General features: G+C 50.5%; 7 protein-coding genes across 7 annotated transcripts; 5 read left to right on the forward strand and 2 right to left on the reverse strand.

Annotated features, from left to right (window-relative positions):
* Positions 1–395: 395 nt before the first annotated feature.
* On the reverse strand, positions 396–2,568 carry ASPVEDRAFT_158924 (Set1-mediated histone H3-K4 methylation subunit Swd1). Its single transcript, XM_040808569.1, has 5 exons — positions 2,240–2,568; positions 2,124–2,185; positions 1,974–2,062; positions 1,774–1,914; positions 396–1,734 (listed from the first exon to the last, which is right to left on the reverse strand). Exons 1-5 carry the CDS (start codon positions 2,307–2,309, stop codon positions 654–656), a joined length of 1,443 nt encoding a protein of 480 aa, XP_040662750.1. The 5' UTR covers positions 2,310–2,568; the 3' UTR covers positions 396–653.
* Positions 2,569–3,075: 507 nt separating this feature from the next.
* On the forward strand, positions 3,076–8,568 carry ASPVEDRAFT_78733 (DNA-directed RNA polymerase II core subunit RPO21; the record flags this gene model as incomplete). The annotated part of the gene is made up of 5 exons (XM_040816596.1): positions 3,076–3,204; positions 3,284–3,440; positions 3,499–3,569; positions 3,630–8,494; positions 8,553–8,568. The coding sequence occupies 5 exons, from the start codon at positions 3,076–3,078 to the stop codon at positions 8,566–8,568; spliced, it is 5,238 nt and encodes a 1,745-aa protein (XP_040662751.1).
* Positions 8,569–9,423: 855 nt separating this feature from the next.
* Positions 9,424–13,243, forward strand: ASPVEDRAFT_49066 (ubiquitin ligase complex subunit HRD3; the record flags this gene model as incomplete). Its single annotated transcript, XM_040814113.1, has 6 exons — positions 9,424–9,466; positions 9,524–9,649; positions 9,718–11,652; positions 11,710–12,095; positions 12,325–13,086; positions 13,151–13,243. The coding sequence occupies 6 exons, from the start codon at positions 9,424–9,426 to the stop codon at positions 13,241–13,243; spliced, it is 3,345 nt and encodes a 1,114-aa protein (XP_040662752.1).
* On the reverse strand, positions 12,977–15,847 carry ASPVEDRAFT_36379 (uncharacterized protein). Its single transcript, XM_040811203.1, has 3 exons — positions 15,521–15,847; positions 13,149–15,463; positions 12,977–13,084 (listed from the first exon to the last, which is right to left on the reverse strand). The coding sequence occupies exons 1-2, from the start codon at positions 15,527–15,529 to the stop codon at positions 13,433–13,435; spliced, it is 2,040 nt and encodes a 679-aa protein (XP_040662753.1). The 5' UTR covers positions 15,530–15,847; the 3' UTR covers positions 12,977–13,084; positions 13,149–13,432.
* A 333-nt stretch (positions 15,848–16,180) lies between these two features.
* ASPVEDRAFT_121056 (putative MFS allantoate transporter) lies at positions 16,181–17,877 on the forward strand (the record flags this gene model as incomplete). Its single annotated transcript, XM_040805851.1, has 4 exons — positions 16,181–16,375; positions 16,426–16,456; positions 16,516–16,800; positions 16,850–17,877. The coding sequence occupies 4 exons, from the start codon at positions 16,181–16,183 to the stop codon at positions 17,875–17,877; spliced, it is 1,539 nt and encodes a 512-aa protein (XP_040662754.1).
* A 192-nt stretch (positions 17,878–18,069) lies between these two features.
* On the forward strand, positions 18,070–20,710 carry ASPVEDRAFT_264273 (uncharacterized protein). The gene is made up of 7 exons (XM_040809903.1): positions 18,070–18,185; positions 18,240–18,372; positions 18,449–18,504; positions 18,563–18,685; positions 18,738–19,057; positions 19,112–19,989; positions 20,041–20,710. The coding sequence occupies exons 1-7, from the start codon at positions 18,136–18,138 to the stop codon at positions 20,560–20,562; spliced, it is 2,082 nt and encodes a 693-aa protein (XP_040662755.1). The 5' UTR covers positions 18,070–18,135; the 3' UTR covers positions 20,563–20,710.
* Positions 20,711–21,480, forward strand: ASPVEDRAFT_264274 (uncharacterized protein). Its single transcript, XM_040809904.1, has 2 exons — positions 20,711–20,986; positions 21,055–21,480. Exons 1-2 carry the CDS (start codon positions 20,858–20,860, stop codon positions 21,280–21,282), a joined length of 357 nt encoding a protein of 118 aa, XP_040662756.1. The 5' UTR covers positions 20,711–20,857; the 3' UTR covers positions 21,283–21,480.
* Positions 21,481–21,493: the final 13 nt, after the last annotated feature.

Consider the following 21,493-nt stretch of genomic DNA (forward strand, 5'->3'; position numbering starts at 1 on the left):
GGCACAGCAGCGAGAGGGCCAGGCAGCGGATGGCGGGAAGCGGGACGAAGTGATTGAAGGGTAGGTGCGGAAAAAGGAACAAACTGTGGTAGAAAACAGAGAGCAGAAAGAGAAAAGGGCACGCTGTGTTTGAGGAATCCAACCTTTTCTAATTATGCTGTCGGATTCCATGGTGAGGTTGTTACGCCGATCCGCCCATATTTTCAATCTATGGGTGGATGGATAAATATATATTCAGGCTTCATGGATGGTAACAGGCTTGCTCGAATGTAGAACTCGAGAATCGAAAAAATACTTTAGTCACTTTATTTATCACGAAAACCAATGAAAAAATAAAAATGAAAATAAAATAAAATAAAATAAAACTAAATTACATGAAAATAAAAAATAATAGGAAATAAATTAGACCCTGCTTCATGTATGCATGCATGCTTTTTTTGTTTTGACGTTCCCCCCGCTGCCCCAAACTCCAGCACCGTATCCACGGTATTATATATACCTATTCATATTCCATGGAATCCATGCAAAGAAAGCAAACAGCACCGAACGCCAATCTATAGTTTACATAACGAGAAACGAGATGGGACTGGTCGACTGCCTTTTGTGTAAATAGAAGGCAGCAGCGGCAGCGGATAAGATGCATGAAGGATGCGTCACCGCCGCCGCCCCCCTCTCGCGCCACGACCTGCGGCCGCCGTCCCATTCTCGCCATTTACCTTGTCCCGCGCACCACCAGGACTCCGACGGCGCATGGTCCCCGGTCCAACGGCAATGATGTCCTCCTCGCTTTCGCTATCAGAGATATCGAGTAGGACAGGCATGCGGAAGGACTCAATCTCGTCGTCGCCGCCCTTGATGGGTTCGATGGTGAGGACATCGGGTTCTTCGTCTTCTGCGTCAAGGCGGCGCTGGTGGATTTCCTCGGCTGGGTGGATGTCGAACTCGTCTTCGCGTTCGATGTAGTTGACGTTTTCTTCGACTTCGCCAAAATCAGGCGCGAGGGCAGACCATTTCTGCGGGGTCACGATGGACCAGGTGTAGATGCAGCCGGATTCGAGGCCGCATGCGACGACGAAGGGGCGGGTTGGGTGCCATTCTACGACGCCGAGTTCTTCGCGGGGCCCCTCGAGGATTTTGACGAGGGAGCCGTGGCTGCGTTCCCAGACGTAGATGTCGGGGTTCATGAAGGTGGAGGCCATGACGAATTCGCCAGTTGAGGAGAAAGCCACATGGTTCCAGCTTAGGCGGTTGACGACGTCTTGGAACTTGTGCTCGACTTGGAGCTTTATATTTGTTGGTTCGAGATCGATGCCGAGTTGGGTGAGGTCGGGCATGAGGATTGTGCGGATAACACGGTCGGAGCTGTTGATGAGGAGGTCGCGGCCGTTGCTGGCGAGGCGGAGGAGTATGATGACGCCGCTACAGAGTTTGGTGGAGTGGATGGTGGTGCAGGTTTGCGTTTCGATGATGTTGATCCAGCCTTTCGACGTGCCGGCTATTATATGGTTACCGAGCGCAGTAAAAACTGTGACACAGGTTGAATGCTTCGCATCTTGTGCCGCCTGTTTGGCAGCGACAGCTGGATCGACTTCTTCGTCTTTGGAGGGCGCAGCGCGAAACGGGGCGGAGGGGAGGATGTGTTTGACAGGTTTGCGGGACGAGATGTCGACGAGAACGGGCTGATCTTCGAAGAGGGAGGCTACAAATAATAGACTGCATATGCCACACAACGTTAGCACATTTTAATAGTGATTGCCGGGCTGTGAGACGCACTGGTTGTAAGGATGTAGTTCTGCGATATATACGGGAGCTTCAAACCGGACTGTGCGTACCCGGGAACCGTCTTTCAGGTCCCACAGAATACATTTCCAGTCCTGTGATGAGCTCAGAAGATAGCGACCGTCTCTAGACCAGCTGCAAGCCGAGCGAGTCAGTATTTGCCAGCCAGTGGTGATGTATTGGGTCCGGTATACCTGAGCGATTGGATTTGTCTAACGTGACCCTTGAGCTTGCGCGCGACTCCATTTGTTTCGACATCAAATATAACAACTGTGCCATCAACCTAGTAGTGAATGTCAGCTTGGCCGGTCGCCTGATTTTATGATGTTTGGAGTGAAACTCACTCGTCCGGACGCCAGATAGTCTCCCTTGCGATTGAATCGCAGACATGTCGCGTGACCGCTTCCTATAACAAGCATTAGAAACGTAACAAACAAGAATTCAAGAAATAACTGCATACTCAATTTCTCTGATAATGTGTCTGGATAGTCCTGGGCCAGGACAAACGGATCGATAAGAGAGAGGTTCATGGTGCAGAGAGGCTAGAAGCCGCTCCAAGAGGCAGTCAAAATAGAGAGGCAAGTGAGGGAGTGGTGAGATTTCCCAGCCTGTTTCTAGGCCAGGAGTAAAAGGTGAGAGCAAACATCCAGCGCCCTCAACGATCGCAGGCTTTCAATGCATTGCCTGGGCGGCGGGGATATTTCCTGGTTTCCTGGGCTGAAGACCGAAAACTGGGGTGGCAGGCGGTGAATAACACATTTAAAATAACGACAATGGGACCCACTTGTGTTGTGGTAATTCACTATGTCATTGGTGGTAACACGGTGATGAGGTTGGGGTGCCAGAGCTTTAGAGGTCCCGCGCTAACAGCAGGCTGCGGCTCAGAAAACTCGTTCCCCGTCGCCGACCAACCTCACAACTAACGTCTCCCTTTCATCACCCCGACACGCTGTTCACCCATCCCCCAACACCACCCCGATCATCGCGTTTATCGCGATATTTTCATACGATCTCGAATATCGCTGTCGCCGACCGTGGTTTCCCCCTTTTCGGCCTTTTCAGAGCTTCGCGAAGTCGTGGATAGGGTGCCAGGCGCCCTCGTGGCAAGGGCTGCCAGAGGCCTCATCCGGCCCTCTGCTCGCAACACCGTTCATTAATCGCTTGCTTTTGCTTGTGTATTAACGAATATAAAACGCCAGAAATCGAGTTTTCGCGATATCTAGAGCTTTTATTCCTTCGCTGAAGTCGACTTTTCTCGCCTTGTGATTACCCCCGGTTTTCGCGTCATAATTCATCATGGCGAACGTCTACTTTCCCTATTCCAAGGCGCCTTTGCGCACGATCAAGGAAATCCAGTTTGGTCTCTTCTCCCCCGAGGAGATCAAGCGGATGAGTGTGGTGCATGTGGAATACCCTGAGACAATGGTTAGTCCTTTGTCCTCTTCTTTGTTCACTGAAACGGGTCTTTGTGTTCAAAAATAACCTAACGCAAATTCAACTGCAGGACGAGCAAAGGCAACGCCCACGAACCAAAGGTCTTAATGATCCACGTCTGGGAACTATTGACCGACAGTGGAACTGTGAGACCTGTGAAGAAGGTCAGAAGGAGTGCCCGGGGCACTTCGGACATATTGAGCTTGCCACTCCGGTATTCCACATCGGTAAGGAATCTATTTTCATGAATAATGCATGGGAGTGATGGAACTGACATTTCCCCAGGTTTCTTGACGAAAATCAAGAAGTTGCTTGAGACGGTCTGCCACAACTGTGGCAAGATCAAAGCCAACACGGTTAGTCATCCCTTACGGGATGGCAAATCTAACATGGCAATTATGCTGACTTGAGACCAGTCCGATCCGAAGTTCTTAGATGCCCTGCGGATTCGAGACCCGAAGCGACGATTTGACCACATCTGGCGGCTTTCGAAGGATGTTTTGATTTGCGAGGCGGACCCACCTCCGGATGACGACGAGTACGGCAAAGAAAGCTCAAAACCTGCGAGGCTTCACGGTGGATGTGGCAATGCGCAGCCGACCGTTCGGAAAGAAGGTATCTCGCTCGTTGGAACGTGGAAGCCCTCGAAGAGCATGATGGATGAAATGGACATGCAACAACCTGAAAAGAAAACCCTTACTCCTCAACTTGCGCTTAATGTCTTCCGCAACATTTCCCACGAAGATGTTCGCATCATGGGGTTGAGCAATGACTATGCGCGTCCTGAGTGGATGGTTCTCACGGTGTTGCCCGTCCCACCCCCTCCTGTTCGTCCCAGTGTGCTTGTTGGTGGTAGCACTTCTGGCCAGCGAGGTGAGGATGATTTGACCTATAAACTGGCTGAAATCGTCCGAGCAAACCAGAATGTCCAGCGTTGTGAGCAGGAAGGTGCTCCAGAGCACGTTGTGCGTGAGTTCGAGTCTTTGCTCCAGTATCACATTGCTACGTACATGGACAACGATATCGCTGGCCAGCCAAAGGCTATGCAAAAGTCTAACCGACCTGTCAAGGCTATTCGAAGCCGCTTAAAGGGTAAGGAGGGTCGTCTACGTCAAAACTTGATGGGAAAGCGTGTAGACTTCTCTGCGCGTACTGTGATCACTGGTGATCCAAACCTGTCGCTTGACGAAGTCGGCGTTCCAAGGAGTATTGCGAGGACACTGACTTACCCTGAGGTCGTCACTCCTTACAACATTGAGAAATTGCAGCAGCTTGTTATGAACGGTCCGAACGAGCACCCTGGCGCTCGATACATTGTCCGGGACAATGGTGAGCGTATCGATCTTCGACACGCAAAGCGGGCAGGTGGGCAGCAGCTTTTGTATGGTTGGAAAGTTGAACGCCACGTTATGGATGGGGATGTCATTCTTTTCAATCGACAGCCTTCCCTTCACAAAGAATCCATGATGGGTCATCGCGTTAGGGTGATGCCTTACTCGACCTTTAGGCTCAACCTTTCCGTCACCACTCCTTACAACGCTGACTTTGATGGTGACGAAATGAACTTGCACGTCCCTCAAAGCGAAGAGTCTCGCGCGGAGCTCAGCCAACTTGCCCTTGTGCCGCACAACATCGTTTCTCCTCAGCGAAACGGCCCTCTTATGGGTATTGTGCAAGATACTCTCTGCGGTATCTACAAGATTTGCCGTCGTGACATTTTCCTCAGCAAGGAGCAGGTTATGAACACTATGATGTGGGTACCTGATTGGGATGGTGTTATTCCCCCGCCTGCGATCTTGAAGCCTAGACCCAGGTGGACAGGAAAACAGATGATCAGCATGGCGCTTCCATCTGGCCTTAACCTTCTGCGAGTTGATAAAGATGGTTCTCCACTTGCTGAGAAGTTCTCTCCTCTTAACGATGGCGGGCTCCTTATTCATAGTGGACAGTTGATGTATGGAATGCTTTCCAAGAAGACTGTCGGCGCGAGCGGTGGTGGTGTCATCCACACTATCTTCAATGAATATGGGTCAGATACTGCTGTCGCTTTCTTCAATGGTGCTCAAGCAATTGTCGGCTACTGGTTACTTCACAACGGGTTTAGCATTGGAATCGGTGACACTATTCCCGACGAGCTCACGATCCAGCGCATTGAGAACTGCGTGCGCGTTCGGAAGCAGGAAGTCGAGCAAATAACCACCAGCGCCACCGACAACACCCTCGAAGCCCTTCCTGGTATGAACGTGCGTGAAACATTTGAGAGTAAGGTCTCTCGTGCGCTTAACAATGCTCGTGATGAAGCTGGTAGCGAGACCGAGAAGAGTTTGAAGGATTTGAACAACGCCATTCAAATGGCTCGTTCTGGTTCGAAGGGTTCAACCATCAACATCTCACAGATGACGGCTGTCGTGGGTCAACAATCCGTTGAGGGTAAACGTATTCCGTTTGGTTTCAAATACCGCACTTTGCCGCATTTCACGAAAGATGACTACTCTCCGGAATCCAGAGGGTTTGTTGAGAACTCATATCTTCGTGGCTTAACCCCCACAGAGTTCTTCTTCCACGCTATGGCTGGTAGAGAAGGTTTGATCGATACTGCTGTCAAGACTGCCGAAACTGGTTATATTCAGCGTAAGCTGGTTAAGGCCCTCGAGGAGGTTATGGTCAAATATGATGGCACCGTCCGTAACTCGCTGGGTGATATTATCCAGTTCATTTACGGAGAGGATGGTCTCGATGGTGCACATATTGAGAACCAGCGCGTTGATATTATCAAGTGCTCGGACAACCAATTCAAAGATCGGTTCCGTGTTGACCTCATGGATCCCGAGCGCAGCCTCGGCCCTGAAGTGCTGGAGCAAGCCAACGAGATTGCTGGCGATGTTGAGGTCCAGAGATATTTGGACGAGGAATGGGAGGAGTTACTAAAGTCTCGGGCTTTCCTCCGCAGTGTGAGCAAGGAAGACGAGGAGATGATGCAACTTCCCATCAACGTTCAGCGTATCCTTGAAATGGCTCGAACTACCTTCAGAATTCGTGAAGGCACCATCAGTGATCTGCACCCTGCGGAAGTCATTCCCCAGGTGCAATCGCTACTTGATAGACTGTTGGTTGTGCGCGGTAACGATACCATTTCACAGGAGGCACAAGAGAGTGCAACTCTGCTCTTTAAGGCCCAGCTGCGCAGTCGCCTTGCATTCCGCAGATTGGTAACCGAATACTCCATGAACAAACTTGCCTTCCAACACGTTCTTGGAGCTATTGAGTCTCGTTTCGCCAAGGCGGCCGCGGCCCCGGGTGAAATGGTCGGTGTGCTGGCCGCTCAGTCCATTGGTGAGCCGGCTACTCAAATGACATTGAACACCTTCCACTTTGCTGGTGTTTCGTCCAAGAACGTTACCCTTGGTGTGCCTCGTCTAAAGGAAATTTTGAACGTTGCGACCAACATCAAGACCCCGTCCATGACTGTCTACCAAGAGCCTGGACGGTCTTATGACAAGGAAGGGGCTAAGCAGCTTCGTAGCGCTGTTGAGCACACCAGTTTGCGATCCATCACGGAGGCGACGGAGATCTACTATGATCCTGACATCCAGTCAACAGTCATCGAAAACGATCGGGATATGGTTGAATCTTACTTCATTATTCCGGAAGATGTCACCGATGACTCGTCTCGCCAGTCTAAGTGGTTGCTTCGTATCATTCTGAGCCGTCCGCAGCTTCTTGACAAAGGTCTCACTGTGCAAGACGTTGCTACCAAGATCAAACAGGCCTACCCCAAGGACATCGCTGTCATCTTCAGTGACAACAACGCAGACGAACAGGTCATCCGTATCCGTCAGATCCAGGATTACAAGGAAGACGAGGAAGATGATGACATCGAGTACGATGTTACGTTGAAGAAACTGGAGCAACACCTTCTGGATACCCTAACCTTGCGCGGTGTTTCTGGAGTTGAGCGTGCCTTCATCAACGAGAAGAGTAAGGTCCGTGTCCTGGAAGACGGGTCCTTGTTCACTAGCAAGACGGACCCGTTGTGTAAAGAGTGGGTCCTCGAAACTAGTGGTTCTTCTCTTGGTGAGGTCCTGGCGATTCCGGGCGTTGATGCTAGCCGAACGTACTCCAACCAGTTCATTGAAATTTTCGAGGTGTTCGGTATTGAAGCAGCACGAACGGCTGTTCTCCGTGAATTGACGCAAGTGTTGGCTTTCGACGGATCCTACGTCAACCACCGTCATTTGGCACTTTTGGTCGACGTGATGACTGTGCGAGGCTACCTGACTCCAGTCACTCGTCACGGTATTAACCGTGCCGATAACGGTGCACTTATGCGTTGCTCTTTCGAAGAAACGGTTGAGATTCTTCTAGAGGCCGCTGCCTTTGGCGAACTTGATGACTGCCGTGGTGTATCGGAGAACTTGATTCTGGGCCAAATGGCACCCGCGGGTACTGGCGAATTCGACATCTTCCTTGACCAAGGCATGCTCAACACTGTTGTTTCGAATAATGCTCGGTATGGAGTCATGGGCGCTCTGGGTGCAAAGGATGCCATTATTTCGGACGGCGCTGCAACGCAGTACGATACTGGATCGCCTATGCAGGAAAGTGCCTACATTGGTACTCCCGACCCCGACTCGAACTTCTCTCCCATCCGCCAGGCGGGTGCTGAGACTCCTGGTGGCTTTACGGAGTACCAGCCCTCAGGTGCCTTTGGTGGTGGGTTCAGCCCTGCTGCCACCAGCCCGGCGGGATACTCTCCCAGCAGCCCGTTCAGTGCCAACCCTACTTCGCCTGGATACTCTCCCACCTCCAGCTACTCTCCTACATCTCCAGGCATGGGTATCACCAGCCCTCGGTTCATGACATCTCCGGGATTCTCTCCCGCGAGTCCGTCATTTGCACCGACATCGCCGGCCTACTCTCCAACGTCGCCGGCGTTTGGGCAGGCTTCACCGACGTCACCCTCGTACTCTCCTACTTCGCCTGGGTTCTCACCGACGTCTCCAAACTACAGCCCTACCTCGCCGAGCTTCAGTCCTGCTTCACCAGCCTTCAGCCCAACCTCGCCAAGTTACAGCCCTACCAGTCCGGCTATTGGTGGTGCTCGACACTTGTCTCCTACTTCGCCTACCTCTCCGAAATACACACCTACGTCTCCTGGGTGGTCGCCCACAAGCCCTCAGTCGTACTCTCCCACGTCTCCCAACTTTTCCGGCTCGCCGACCTCGCCTGGAGGCCCAACGTCTCCTGGCTACAGCCCGACGTCGCCGGCCTATAGCCCTACGTAAGTCAACTGCCAGAAAGACGCAATGCAAGAGCTTTTGCTAACATTGATTCATTAGATCTCCTCGCCAGTGATGAAGTGGTAACCTTTATTAGCGGTTTCTTCATGGCTTCTGTTGTATTCTTGTACTATCACTTTTCGCATTCAAATTCCCTTGAAACAAGAAAAGAAAACATCTTGCATTTTCGTTGCGGAATTGGTTGGTTATATCTTTTGCAATTTGGGCATGTCTAGCCTCTTTTCAGCTTCTCCGTTCCTACACTATTTTCTCCCTCTTCCGTCTTAATGTATGTGATTTATTTCACGCCCAACTTCAACCGCCTGCCGACGGTTATTTCTAGCCTCCGAGCCAACCCCCCTGAGATTGTGAACAAATTCCCATGGACTGGTGATGTGTTACGTTACGTTTCTTTTCCTTACCATTGAAATGGCAAACGACTTTGTTTAGAGCCGAAGGCCTCTGGGATCCATCAATGCTCTCAAGCAGCACGCTGAGATGCGATGGCCCTCTTTCTTTTCGTTTGCCTCGGGTTGCATGGAGATGAGATTGTTACTATCGCGCGCGATCGGAGTTTTCTTTTTTCATACTGTATACATTCTTAGATAAGATAGTCCTGGATCGTGGGGGAGCGCAAAAATACTGTTAAAAAACTTGAAAATGAAAGATCTTACGAGACATTGATTCTTTGTACCGTAGTTGTGTACATGTAGTGAGTGAGGAGTATGAATCATGTGGTTGCCAAGAAATCGGCGTTACAAAGCTCCGCGACGCCAGGTGGCCAACAGCCGTGACCAGAGCTCCGGACGACTGACCCCGGCTGACAGGACAGCTTTATCCGTCCTTCCTTCATAATCGCCATTGGACTGGTAGTGGGAACAGTCGCCATGCGTTTCTCCTTGCCCACTCCAATCCAGTTATTTCAAGCAAGATGAAGAGCATGTGGTTATGGCGCTTCCTGCCCTTGGCGCTATGTAAGTATCCGGGACGACCCTCGACTTCGAGGACCACTGCTGATATCGCTGTTCTAGTATTTCTGCGAGTATTCGCTCTCGAAGCCAAGGGACCTGACGATGATCAATATCCACTCACAGACGTCGCCCGGGGGTCACAATACCCCCCTGGCGAGACCTCTAACTCCGATGCTCCTCCAAATGGTGATCTACCCCCACGCGGTGACTGCGCATGTTCTGCCTGCTTCTTACTAACGTATGCCTTTTCTTAGAGCACGTCCAAGATGCGCTCAAGACGCTCCGCGAAGCTAAGATACCCGTGGCTACACCCGCAGGAAAGCCGTCCGGTGTTCTCGGCTACACCTGGTATTACGCCCAAGAAGCCTTTCGAATCCTATTCATGAACGGACCCCCGTCAAGTAGTAGCGCGCGAAAACATATCCACCCGAGTATCGCCAAAGCTGTCGATGAACTCACGATTGCGGCGGTAGAGGATCACGACCCCGATGCGATGTTCCTACTCGCGGAAATGAACTTCTACGGCAATTTCTCCTACCCTCAGGACTTTAAGCAGGCGTTTCACTGGTATGAGAGCTTGGCCATATGGGATGGAAACAGTACGGCGCAGTACATGCTCGGTTTCATGTACGCTACGGGGATTGGCGGCGGGGTTGAACGCGACCAAGCCAAGGCGTTATTATACCACACCTTTGCCGCGGAGGCGGGGAATACCAAGTCGGAAATGACCCTCGCCTATCGAAACCACGCCGGTATTGGTACTCCTAGGAACTGCGACGAAGCAACCTTTTACTACAAGCGCGTGGCGGATAAAGCTATTGAGTACTATCGATCTGGGCCACCTGGTGGCCACGGTATTGCTCGTGACTCATACCGCTGGGCTGACGAAGAGGGTGGCGTCTACGGTCAAGGTGCTAGTGTATCTAGTTCCGGCCCCAATGCGCTGCGTGGTAGCTCAGCTGTTACCGAGGCCAGTCTTGAAGATGTACTCGAATACTTGGATCTCATGTCTCGAAAAGGCGAAGTAGCAGCGACATTGAACCTAGGAAAGATGTACTATGATGGTGGCAGAGGCCTCTCCAAGAACTATAAAAAGGCAATGAGGTATTTCAAGCAGGTGACAAAACGATACTGGAATAAGGATGGTTCGCTCAATCCGAACCACCCCGTTGGGATCGAGAAAGCAGCCGCCAAAGCGGCCGGTCATATTGGCCTCATGTATCTACGCGGTGAAGGCGTAGACCAAAATTTCGATACCGCTTATGCCTGGTTCAAACTCGGTTTAGCCAACGGAGATTCGCTCTGTCAGCATCAAATCGGGCTCATGTTTCTGCATGGTTACGGAATGCAGCAAGATGCTTTCAAAGCGTCGTCTTACTTCAAAGCGGCAGCCGATCAAGATTTCCCAGCGGCCGAAACCCGACTGGGCGCTTTGTTCCTTGATCAAGGTGATGTTGTGACAGCTACGAAATATTTCGAGCTGGCTGCACGTTGGGGATGGATGGAAGCATTCTATTACCTAGCGGAGCTGGCCAACAGCGGTGTTGGGCGGCAGAGGCATTGTGGACTCGCTGCGTCTTATTATAAGATGGTCGCGGAGAAAGCAGAAATTATCCACTCCTCCTTCACTGAGGCAAATGATGCATACGAGAGCGGTGACAAAGAGGGATCATTTATTCCAACTCTCATGGCCGCCGAACAGGGGTATGAGAATGCCCAGGCGAATGTTGCCTTTATTCTCGACGAGCAGCGCTCATTACTACCACTGGAGAAAATCCTCCCTGGGGCGAAGAAACCTCGGCCGTCATTACTACGAAATGCTGCTTTAGCTCTTATCCAATGGACTCGTTCAGCTAAACAGGCGAATATAGACTCTCTGCTCAAAATGGGCGACTACTACCTGAGCGGGACTGGCATCGCCATTGATGCCGAGAAGGCGTCGACTTGTTACCACACGGCCGCTGAAGCTCATTACAGTGCGCAGGCGTATTGGAATCTTGGCTGGATGCATGAAAATGGGATTGCTGTTGAGCAGGACTTCCATATGGCCAAGAGATACTATGATCTTGCGTTGGCGACAAACCATGAAGCATACTTGCCTGTTAAGCTGAGCTTGCTGAAACTTCGGGCACGGAGTGCGTGGAACAGCTTCACCAATGGAAAGATCAACTCCATTAGAGAAGATGATGGTACGACGGTTCCCCATGACTAATGATTTCTGAGAGCAAGTACTAACTTTATCCTAGAACAAAAGCCCCGCCGTACCTTTAGCGAATGGGTCGCTGCATTCATTGAAAACGATGAAGAGCAAGATGCTGCTTATCGCGCACAGCTGTATAAACAGGGGGAAGCGGACGAGGATGATATGTTATCAGGAGACTACCATGACCACGATGATGGTTATTATGACGACCTCGAGCTTGACCTTGACGAAAGCGTTTTGGAGGGTCTTATCATTTTGTCCTTGGCTGCAACTCTCATGGTGTTGGTGTACCTGCGACAGCAACGGAATAATCGCCAGAGACCAAATGATAACCAGAATGCCAACGCAGCCGGACAGGCTAACGGGAACGACCGGGGCTTCTTCCCTCGTCCTGGAGAACCCGAGTTTGCTCAATGGGTGGCTGGAGGAGTTGGTCATTAGAATTGTATTTTACGAGTCTGAATTATGAAAATGTATGATCTTGCATGCTTTGCTTCCAATGTAGTTGCCTGAGGCCAGAACCGAAGACGTCACTTTCTGGCGCTATCTTATCGATAAATGATTTCTGAGATGGGTTCTTCCATCAACAACAACCACATTCCATCCTCTCTTTCACACCATGGTCGTGATCGATCTATAAAACAATGTAATTCAACAGTTTTTAACGATTGGTATCACGATGTATTCTTTCACCCCCAATGCCAAACGCCGCCGTCTCGCACAGGCATCAACCGCCCTCTCCAAACCATTCAAGTCCCCTCTCCGCAGACCAACACCGACAGTGAAAGAGGAAAAGACGACGCCCAAACTGGAAGAATCAGAGAAATCCGATACATCTTCTATCAAACCCAACGAATCTACCATGGAAAATACCCAAGCTCCATTCCCTACACCCCCTTCAACTAAGCAATTGCCCACGCCCCCGCATAACCGCAAAAGACCATCCCTCGGACAACGCGGCCTTACAACTAGAAAGCCCGTGCCCACCGATCCAGAGGTCGCAAATCTCCAGAAACAACAGCGTGAAATACAGACACGCTTGTCGAATCTGCGATCTGAACTTGATACCGTCCAGCAGGCTCTGCGGATCGAATCCTCGAATAAAGAGGAGGAGCTGCAGGCGTTGATTTCCAAGTGGAAGAAGGTGAGCCAAGATGCAGCAGAAGAGGTATTTTCTGGTGCGCAGGAGCGAATCTCGCGAATGGGTGGGGTCAAGGCGTGGCGCGAGCGGATGAAGAATGATGAGGCAAGGTGGGAGCAGGAGGAAATAGAGACTTGGTTTGGGAATGTCGATGCGGAGGGACTGGATATTGATGATGAAGAAGTGAGGGAGAGAAAGGAGGAGATGAGCCGGAAAATTGAGGAGGAGAAGGAGAAAAATAAGAAAGCTGCTGCTAAGGAACAGGAAGATGAACCTGAGGTAGGTTTGACATTTTACTCTCTTATTGATGGGTGATTTATGCTGATTTGGAACGTCTTTGCAGGACTTTACTATGGATATGATGTTAAAGACGCTCAACATTGACTTGAAGTCTATCGGGTACGACAAGGCTGACCAGAGGTGGATTAAGGGATAAGAACGCTCTATTTTCAACTTCTGTGCGAATAAATTTACTGGTTTATTTGCTGGAGTATAATCGTCATGTAATGTCTTCTCTTCTGTTTCTTTGTGATGAGCGTTTTATTATTCCCCAGGCGAACCGTATGCTTAATCGGCAATTCTTGCTTTACTTCTCGGAATACTACCACTGTCCACCGAAAGGGATCTAGAGCAAAATTAATTTACCAGTAGCAGGCGTGTTGCTAAAGCGCGCAACAAGGATAATTATGACCTGGTGAGCAGCTGGGCTCGTCCATCGAGACCACGTGCTGTCACGAGCAGATTTGGCGTATGTTGTTGCCAGCTGCCATTGATTTCCTTCCACAGTCACCTCAACCGGATTCCCATTGACATAGCAGCTGAGATCTTCCATTCTGGTATCCTTGCTAAGTTTCAAAGCTCCTTGAAGCTGAATACTAACTGTCGAGCCGGCAATTTCCTTAGACTGACCCTGCACTTCAATCCGCGCCGTTTCCGCATGAGTGAGAGTGGCAGAGCCTTCACTGCGCGAAGTTTTTAGAACATCTGTATCCAGTCCAGGCACCAGTGGCGGGATGGCGCGGTGCTTTGTCGCTACCTCAAAGGCATAGGCATATTCAAGAAGCTTGGTATCCTCGTACGCCTTTCCTGCGAACGTTAAATTGATAGGCATTTTCGTATCCTCCATTAGTCCCATCGGAACCGAGATAGTAGGAACACCCAAGTGACGAATAGCTTGGTTTCCGTTGGAATACTTCACCCCATTTGTCCATGCAAACTGCGAAGATTCGTGATTAACGTCGGAATCGGCGCGTCCAATATCTGAATTCGCTGGGAAAACGATTGCATCCAAGCCTTGCTTGTCCATCCACTCCTCAAGCGTTTCCTTCCGTGCGGTCTCCAGGGCTTTCAGTGCTGGCTCCATATCCGGGACATCGAAAATAGAGCTTGGTTTGGTCCTCGGATATTCGACAATTTGTTTCCATTGAAGCTGGTTCGCTGGGATCGGTGCGCCACGGAGGGACCCAGGAGCAAGGGGAAAGATATCGTCTGGGTTAACGCAGGCGAGAGAATCTAATCCTGCCTGGCCGTTGGTAGCCAAAAAGTCATCCCATGCGTGGGCGACAAGATCGCTTCTTTCCCTTGCTGGCCATTTCTCTGGGAGATCCTTGATGGTCACTAATTGGTTACGATGGACGTTGGCTTCATACGTGGAGAGGAGAGGAAACTCGACTTCGACAACAGTGGCACCACAAGACTCCAGTTCACGCTTTGTCGATTCCCAGAGCTTCAATATGGAAGGTCTTGTGTGTATTTTGTTTGGTAGAGGATCTTCCCCGTTGATAAACATGGACGGTATTCCCAACCGTTTACCATGGAGTGAAGACGGCTTCTCTAGCTCCTTGAAGCTGGGAGGACGGATGGTCTCAATCGCTGGAAAGGGAATAATCTTCTGCTCGTTCCAAAAATCTCCTTTAGGAGTTGCATCGGTGACAGCGAGCACGTTGAGCACCTGGAAGAGATCGGACATTGTACGCGTGTGAGGTACCAATACATCGCATGTTGGGTATAGTGACCACACTCCACGGATCGGCAGGAGACCCTTGGACGGCGTATACGCAATAATCGAATTATTTGATGCGGGAGATCGTCCTGAGGAAACCGTTTCAGATCCTAAGCTGAAGGCACAGAAGTTCGCCGCGGTTGCCGTGGCAGAGCCATTGGAGGATCCCGATCCGTATGCTGCCGTCAAATATTCCATATTGTATGGACTTTCAGCGCGGCCATACGAACCACGCTGCATACCCCCGTAAGCCATAGCGGGCATGTTGGTTCTTCCTAGAAGGACTGCTCCTGCATCTCGAAGGATCTTCACACAAGCAGCGTCGTCCGTAGCAATGAGACCTTCAAAAGCAGGGGACCCAGAGGCAACAGTCATGCCTTTTACCTTTATGCTATCCTTGACAAGGTAAGGGATGCCCTCTAGGGGTCTAGTTGCGAGTCCCGCGGCCCTCCGTGCGTCAGATGCCTCGGCCTCCGCGAAGACAGACGGATTGAGAATGGGAATGGCACTCAAGGTAAGTCCAGACGCATCATAGACACTGATCCTTCGAAGATATCGCGCTACCAGTTCAACGCTCGTCGTCCATCCCGAAGCCAAAGCCTCTTGGAGCTCAGAGATGCTAGCATCAATGAGACTTGGGCTTTCCGGCGCCTCCTTGATTGCCGTATTAGGCTCAAATCGCGATGAATACTGGGCTTGGAAATCACTTACAGATCCCATTATGGATTCGAACGACTGTGAAATGGAATTTGTATTCGGTAAGTAAGCAGGTCGCCGGGTTGCGATAACGATAGGTTGGAATGAGGATGAATGCTGATAAGAAAGTGCAGAAAGATGAAACCGTGAGGAACTTGCAAATTGATGTTAAGATATCGTTTGCTCCGGCCATTGTGCTCTCGGGTTGCACTGTGTACCATTCCCACGAGTATGGAGAGCTTCCCCACTCTTGGGGATGGCACACTGAAGCTCTATCTACCTCGTCCCTCAATTACCCCAATGGGAAAGTCCATCCGAGAAACCGACCAGGCTAATTCGCGATTTTCTCCGTAAAGTTGGAGCATTGAACAATATCTCACAACTAATTGGCTACGGTCCCCGAAGTTTATGATAGCCATGAAAGCTCCCACGCGCCACTCCATGCAACAGAAGTTGACAATGATAGACAGCCAAGAGATAGCTAATAGATAACATGACCTACCCCTCTATCAACGGGCCATTGATAAGGTATCAGGGCCTCACGGATGGCAGGATGGGCAACAAAGGTATAAGAGCAATCTCGCAGGTACATCTCGACAGCGATTCTACCTTACATTGTGCTGCCAGATTTGGTCGAATCTAGTTGATATCTGTTCCCCCTCATTTCCCCGCACCATGCCAGACGTTAAAGACATGAAATCAAAAGCGCAGGACGAGCCCAGCGTAGAGAAAGCCAGCGAACTTGCAACAGGGGAAATTCGAGATATAGCAGCACAGCTGTTTACTGAAGCCGATCAGATAACTCCCGATGAACTGGAGCGCGAAGGCGCTGAGGTGCGCAGGATTCTCGACAGGCGTATCATGCCAATTGTAGGCTTCCAGTGTCCGACACGGGGGAGTTCAACTGACATGGTGGCCAGCTGTACCTGACCTACTGTATTCAGTTTCTGGGTATTCTTGACCTACCACTACACTGCTACGGCTGATAACTGATATACGCCGAAATATAGACAAGCTATCTCTCAACTATGCATCTGCCTATACGCTGATTCCTGACCTGGGCTTGGAAGGCCAGAGGTATTCATGGGTTGCAGCAATCTTCAACTTTGGATACCTTGCATTCGCAGTTCCCTCGAACCTTCTCATTCAGCGACTGCCGCTTGCAAAGTACATGGGAAGCGTGCTCCTAATCTGGGCCGGGTTAGTTATTGCCCATATTGGCGCGAAAAACTATGCGGGGATGCTAGTTTTGAGATTTATTCTTGGGATGGCAGAAGCAGGTGTCAGCCCCTGCAGTACGTGGTTTTCTTTCCATGGCCGATAGTCAGATACTAACCGGAGTAGTGATGAACTTCACATCAATGTTCTATAAAAGATCTGAACAACCTCTGCGCATGGCCATCTGGCTGTCAGCGAATGGAACAGCAACAATGGTCGGAGCCCTACTTGGATTCGGCCTCGGCCACGTCCATAACACCTCTCTCAAAAGCTGGCAACTTATATTCCTCGTTATTGGACTTCTGAACTTTGTTACGGCAATCCTTTTCCTATGCTTCGTTCCAGATTCGCCCAACTCCGCCAAATTCCTCACCCACAGACAACGCGTTATCGCCGTCCAACGCGTCTCCGAAAACATGATAGGGGTCAAAACCAAACAGTTCAAATTCCGACAGGTCCTTGAACTGGCATACGATGTGAAAGTCCTCTGCGTTTTGGGGATGGGAATATCCTGTGGTGTGATCAATGGCGGCGTCTCCAACTTCGCTTCGTCCCTGATTAAAGGATACGGGTTCTCCGGCATCTACGCCACGCTTCTTCAACTCCCCACAGGTGCCATTGAAGCTGTTGTGGTCCCAATTTGCGGGCTAATTTCCACATACGTCCGCGACTCCCGATGTATTGTTCTCGCTGTCATCTGCCTCATCCCGTTCGGCGGCCTGCTGGGCATCCGTTTCACAGATCTCACGCACCGCTGGACATTGGTTGGCTGCACCTGGCTCCAATATATCATCGGCGCACCGGTCATCGTCTCTTGGAACCTGCTCACCACGAACGTGGCAGGGCACACAAAACGCTCTATTGCCAATGGCCTCTGGTTTACCTTGTACGCCGGGGGAAACGTTGCGGGTTCGAATATCTTCTTTGCGCGTGAGGCGCCCCGGTACTACTCCGCACTGACTGGGTTGCTGGTTTGCTATGCGGGGATGATTGTGTTAGCTGGAGTCGCGTATGCTGTAATGAAAATGGAGAATGCCCGGCGAAATCGGAACATGACGGTGGATGAAAGCATGGGAAGGCAGGATAGGGCTGTTTTGGACGGGTTTAAGGATATGACGGATATGCAGTCGAAGGATTTTCGGTACGCACTTTAGATGGAAGATACGGTAATGATATATAGTCGAGATAGACGATAGACTATAGCTAGCCATAGACACCTAGACAGTGTCAGCCTGAGGCATAAATTCCGGTACACATTCTATGTATTTTGGATACGTATTATTGACCCAAGCAGCCAATCAACATAGTCATTGCTGTTACCATAACGCTCTCAACTTCACTTTCTCTCTCTCCACCTCGTCACTCACTGGGTCAACCTTGATATCTCGCTTTCTCCGTTGAATCTCCCCTCAATGGAAGAGGCAAGACAACGGCGGCCTCATCAGGCCTGCGAGCCTTGTCGGTAGGTGTGATCGAGTATGCGTACAAACACGAAGCTCTGATGATATGCATCCAGGCGGAAGAAAGTCAAATGCCCTGGTGAGCGGCCAACGTGCTCGTTTTGCCAGCGACTCGGACAGTCGTGTAAGTATAGGCCCAGCCCGCCTAGCCAAAGATTTGATGATCAGGAAGGCAATCATGGCACCCTGGTAAGTCCATTTATCATTCTCTTGATTATTCGAGCGAATCTCCGGTCTTGTATCTAGTGACTGATGAAGTGTTCAGGACCATCGGATGGAGGCAATTGAAGATAAACTGGACCAGGTATTACGATCACTGGAGTAAGGCTGGCTATGTTTCGCTTCTGCCTGGTTCATATGCTGATGATTTCTGATGCAGCCGGTCCAACACACAAGCTTCGCCAGTGGTCGCTTTTACTGGTCCATCCGGATCTACACAGTCCACGGCACCCCAATTAGAAGCACTCCATGTTCAGCAAGAACCATTTCATAGTGCTGAAATGTAGGTACAGCAGGTGCCTTGGTGCTTGGGGCGTCAAACTAATTTCCAATAGGCCGGTTCCTCCATCCGAAGAAGACTCACTTTTTGAAGTTGGCCAGTTATACCAGAAATGGTGCCACAACCAGCCCCTTTGTCTATTTAGACAAGAAAAGTTTCCTGAGTCTCTCAGATCCCGCGACCAGGAGCTTCGACTGGCGATAAAGTCGTTGACTCGTCGGTTTCCGCCGGGGCAGCTCACACCCAGCACTCGACAAGAGATAGACTCAATCTCTTCCCAGTCTCGAAGGTTGATCGTAGAGCGCGTCGCAATTGGAAAGGTGAAACTTTCCACATTACAGACCCTCTGCCTTCTGATCATGGCTTGCTTTGCAGGTGAGTGGGACGCAATAGCTCTCAAGCGTGAAATTTGATTAACCGATATGAAAGATGGAAATGTGATGCAGGCCGGTCTTGACCTGTCAATGGCTTCCTATTTTGCGAGTAGTCTCCCAGCTTCATCGTCTCTGGGAGACCCATTAGAATGCTCTCTGTGCATTCAAAGCATCTACATATTACAATGTCTTCAAGCATCCATCCCTGATGCAACTAAGCGTACGAGCATACGAGGTCTATTCAAGAACGGCAATAGCTTGGAACCAATCAACCATCGATCAAGCAGACTTCCTTTGCTGCACGGGCTAGGCCCGGAGGAGGATTCAGACCGCAGTATACTGTTCTACATGGCCCAAGCCGCTGAAGTATGGTACATGGCCCGAGCCTACGCAGCAGCTCAAGTCGGATCGGATGACCCCCCACCTTGGAACCCGCAGTCCGACTATTCACTGGTCACACTGCGCAATCTTGAGCTAGATTCTCAATTCCCACTCAGACATCGATTCGCGACGAATAATTTCGGGGGCATAACCCCAGAAGCTTTGAATCAGCGAAGAGACTACTGGGGCCCATGGCTGTTTATACAATTCGTCCATGCAGCCATCCCGAGTCTACTAAATCACCCTTTTCTCCTGTCCATGCGGTTAAAGAATTTTCGGCACATGATGCCGCAGACTTTCATGCATCAGTCATTCGATCAGATCTCGAGACATAGTGCGTGGATTATTTGCTTTCTCAACCTAGTGGAAGCGCAGGATTTCCAAGTCTCCGACCCGTTGATTGCGCACTGCGTGGCTGTGGTTGCCACGATTCACTTACAGCATAGCTTTGTGAAGGATGATGGCCTTCGCCAGAAGGCGCAAGAGGGATATGATAAGTGTATGCGGCTTTTGAAGCGCATGGGGTCTATTTGGCCTTCCGTTTTCTCGATGGTATGTCCTTTGACCTCCATAGTGATATCCCACCAGCTGATATTCTCTTAGACACAAAATCTTCGCAAGCTCGAGCAAAGCATTACGACAGTTCCAGCTACTGGTACCCAAACCGGTGGACCGAGCGAGTCTCACGTCTCCTGGTCTATCGACGCTCAGTTACTCCGGGATATTCTTATATATGAGAAAGCGGGCCGAGAGGACGCTAATGCTGATAAATCTATGTTTGACGACATTGTCGACGTAGGGGATGAGCGTCGCGGGTCAGATGTCGCCGAGTTTGCTATGGTTGGCAGTGCAGGCATCTCTGGCCATAAGACAGCTTGGAAGGAGATCTCTGCTTATGCGCCCCAGGACAACACCCCACGCTATTCACTGCATGGACTGAGTACGCCAACTGGAGCCACAGGACACGGAATCAGTGTCACACCGCAGACGGGGTTCGATGGGTTGCGAGACTTGCCTATGGTTAACCAGGGCGACTTCTTTCTGCAGGCCGAGGACTATGGGAGGGCTATCAATGACTGGTTCAACTTTGATATGACTGACCCGATGTATACTCGGATTGATTAAACGGTATCGGGACATTTCAATCTTTATGACATAACACCATGGGGTTCATACAAAAAGTCGGTAGAGACGGAGCCGCCACCGGGTCACCGTCCCCACATTCACCGGCGGGTCTTCAACCACATACTCCAGAGTCCATACAGCAATATTCTGGTTTGGATTTGGTCAGTATAGTAAGGCCTGCTAGATATTATCATCTTAGAAAGTGTTGCCAACCCCGGGATTTCCCCGCCTGTATACTCGATCTCTGCTCATCTGCCAATCAACAATCACGGCCACATACCTGACAGTGGGAGTTATGGTGCACTACTACTGGGGCTTGAATATCGCCTCCCCTGCACTGGGGTCTGCGGGACCTCTGATGAAGAAGATATGCTATGGCCTTGGTCTTCCGGGACTCGTTGGTAGCACTCTTCTAGATATCCACGTTTGTCCCTCCTGCCTGCTTTACAAGACTCCAAGCTGACCAAGTATCTTTGTTGTTTTATTTTTCAGTTCGCCGCAAAATACATCTTCGTCCGTATCCTACGAAACTCAATCCATCTCACCTCCAACTACCTAATCCACTGGTCCACATGGCTGGGATGCACATTCTCCTGCACGGTCATCGCCTACCTAATCGCCAGCGGGATCCCCGTGTTCAGCGGCCAGGTTTCCTGTTGGAGCACTGCTAGGAACGCTCCAATCCTTCCAGCATATGGGGTGTATGTGGTTGTACGATAACTGAACCGCGACCGGACGGTTTCTTGGGGTGTTGGATGTCTTTGGAGTGCGTTTGTTATTGTTTCGGGGACGTTTTGGTTGGTGGCTGGGACGTATGGGTCGATTGTTGGGATTGTGGGCTCGCCTGAGAGGACGGAGCCTTGGTCTTGCGTGGATAATTCTAATTCCGTTTAGATATGGCAAAGATTAATCAGACATAACCAGCATCGCC

The sequence above is a fragment of the Aspergillus versicolor genome (genome assembly GCF_001890125.1).
Source record: "Aspergillus versicolor CBS 583.65 unplaced genomic scaffold ASPVEscaffold_1, whole genome shotgun sequence".
NCBI classification, from domain to species: Eukaryota; Fungi; Ascomycota; class Eurotiomycetes; order Eurotiales; family Aspergillaceae; genus Aspergillus; species Aspergillus versicolor.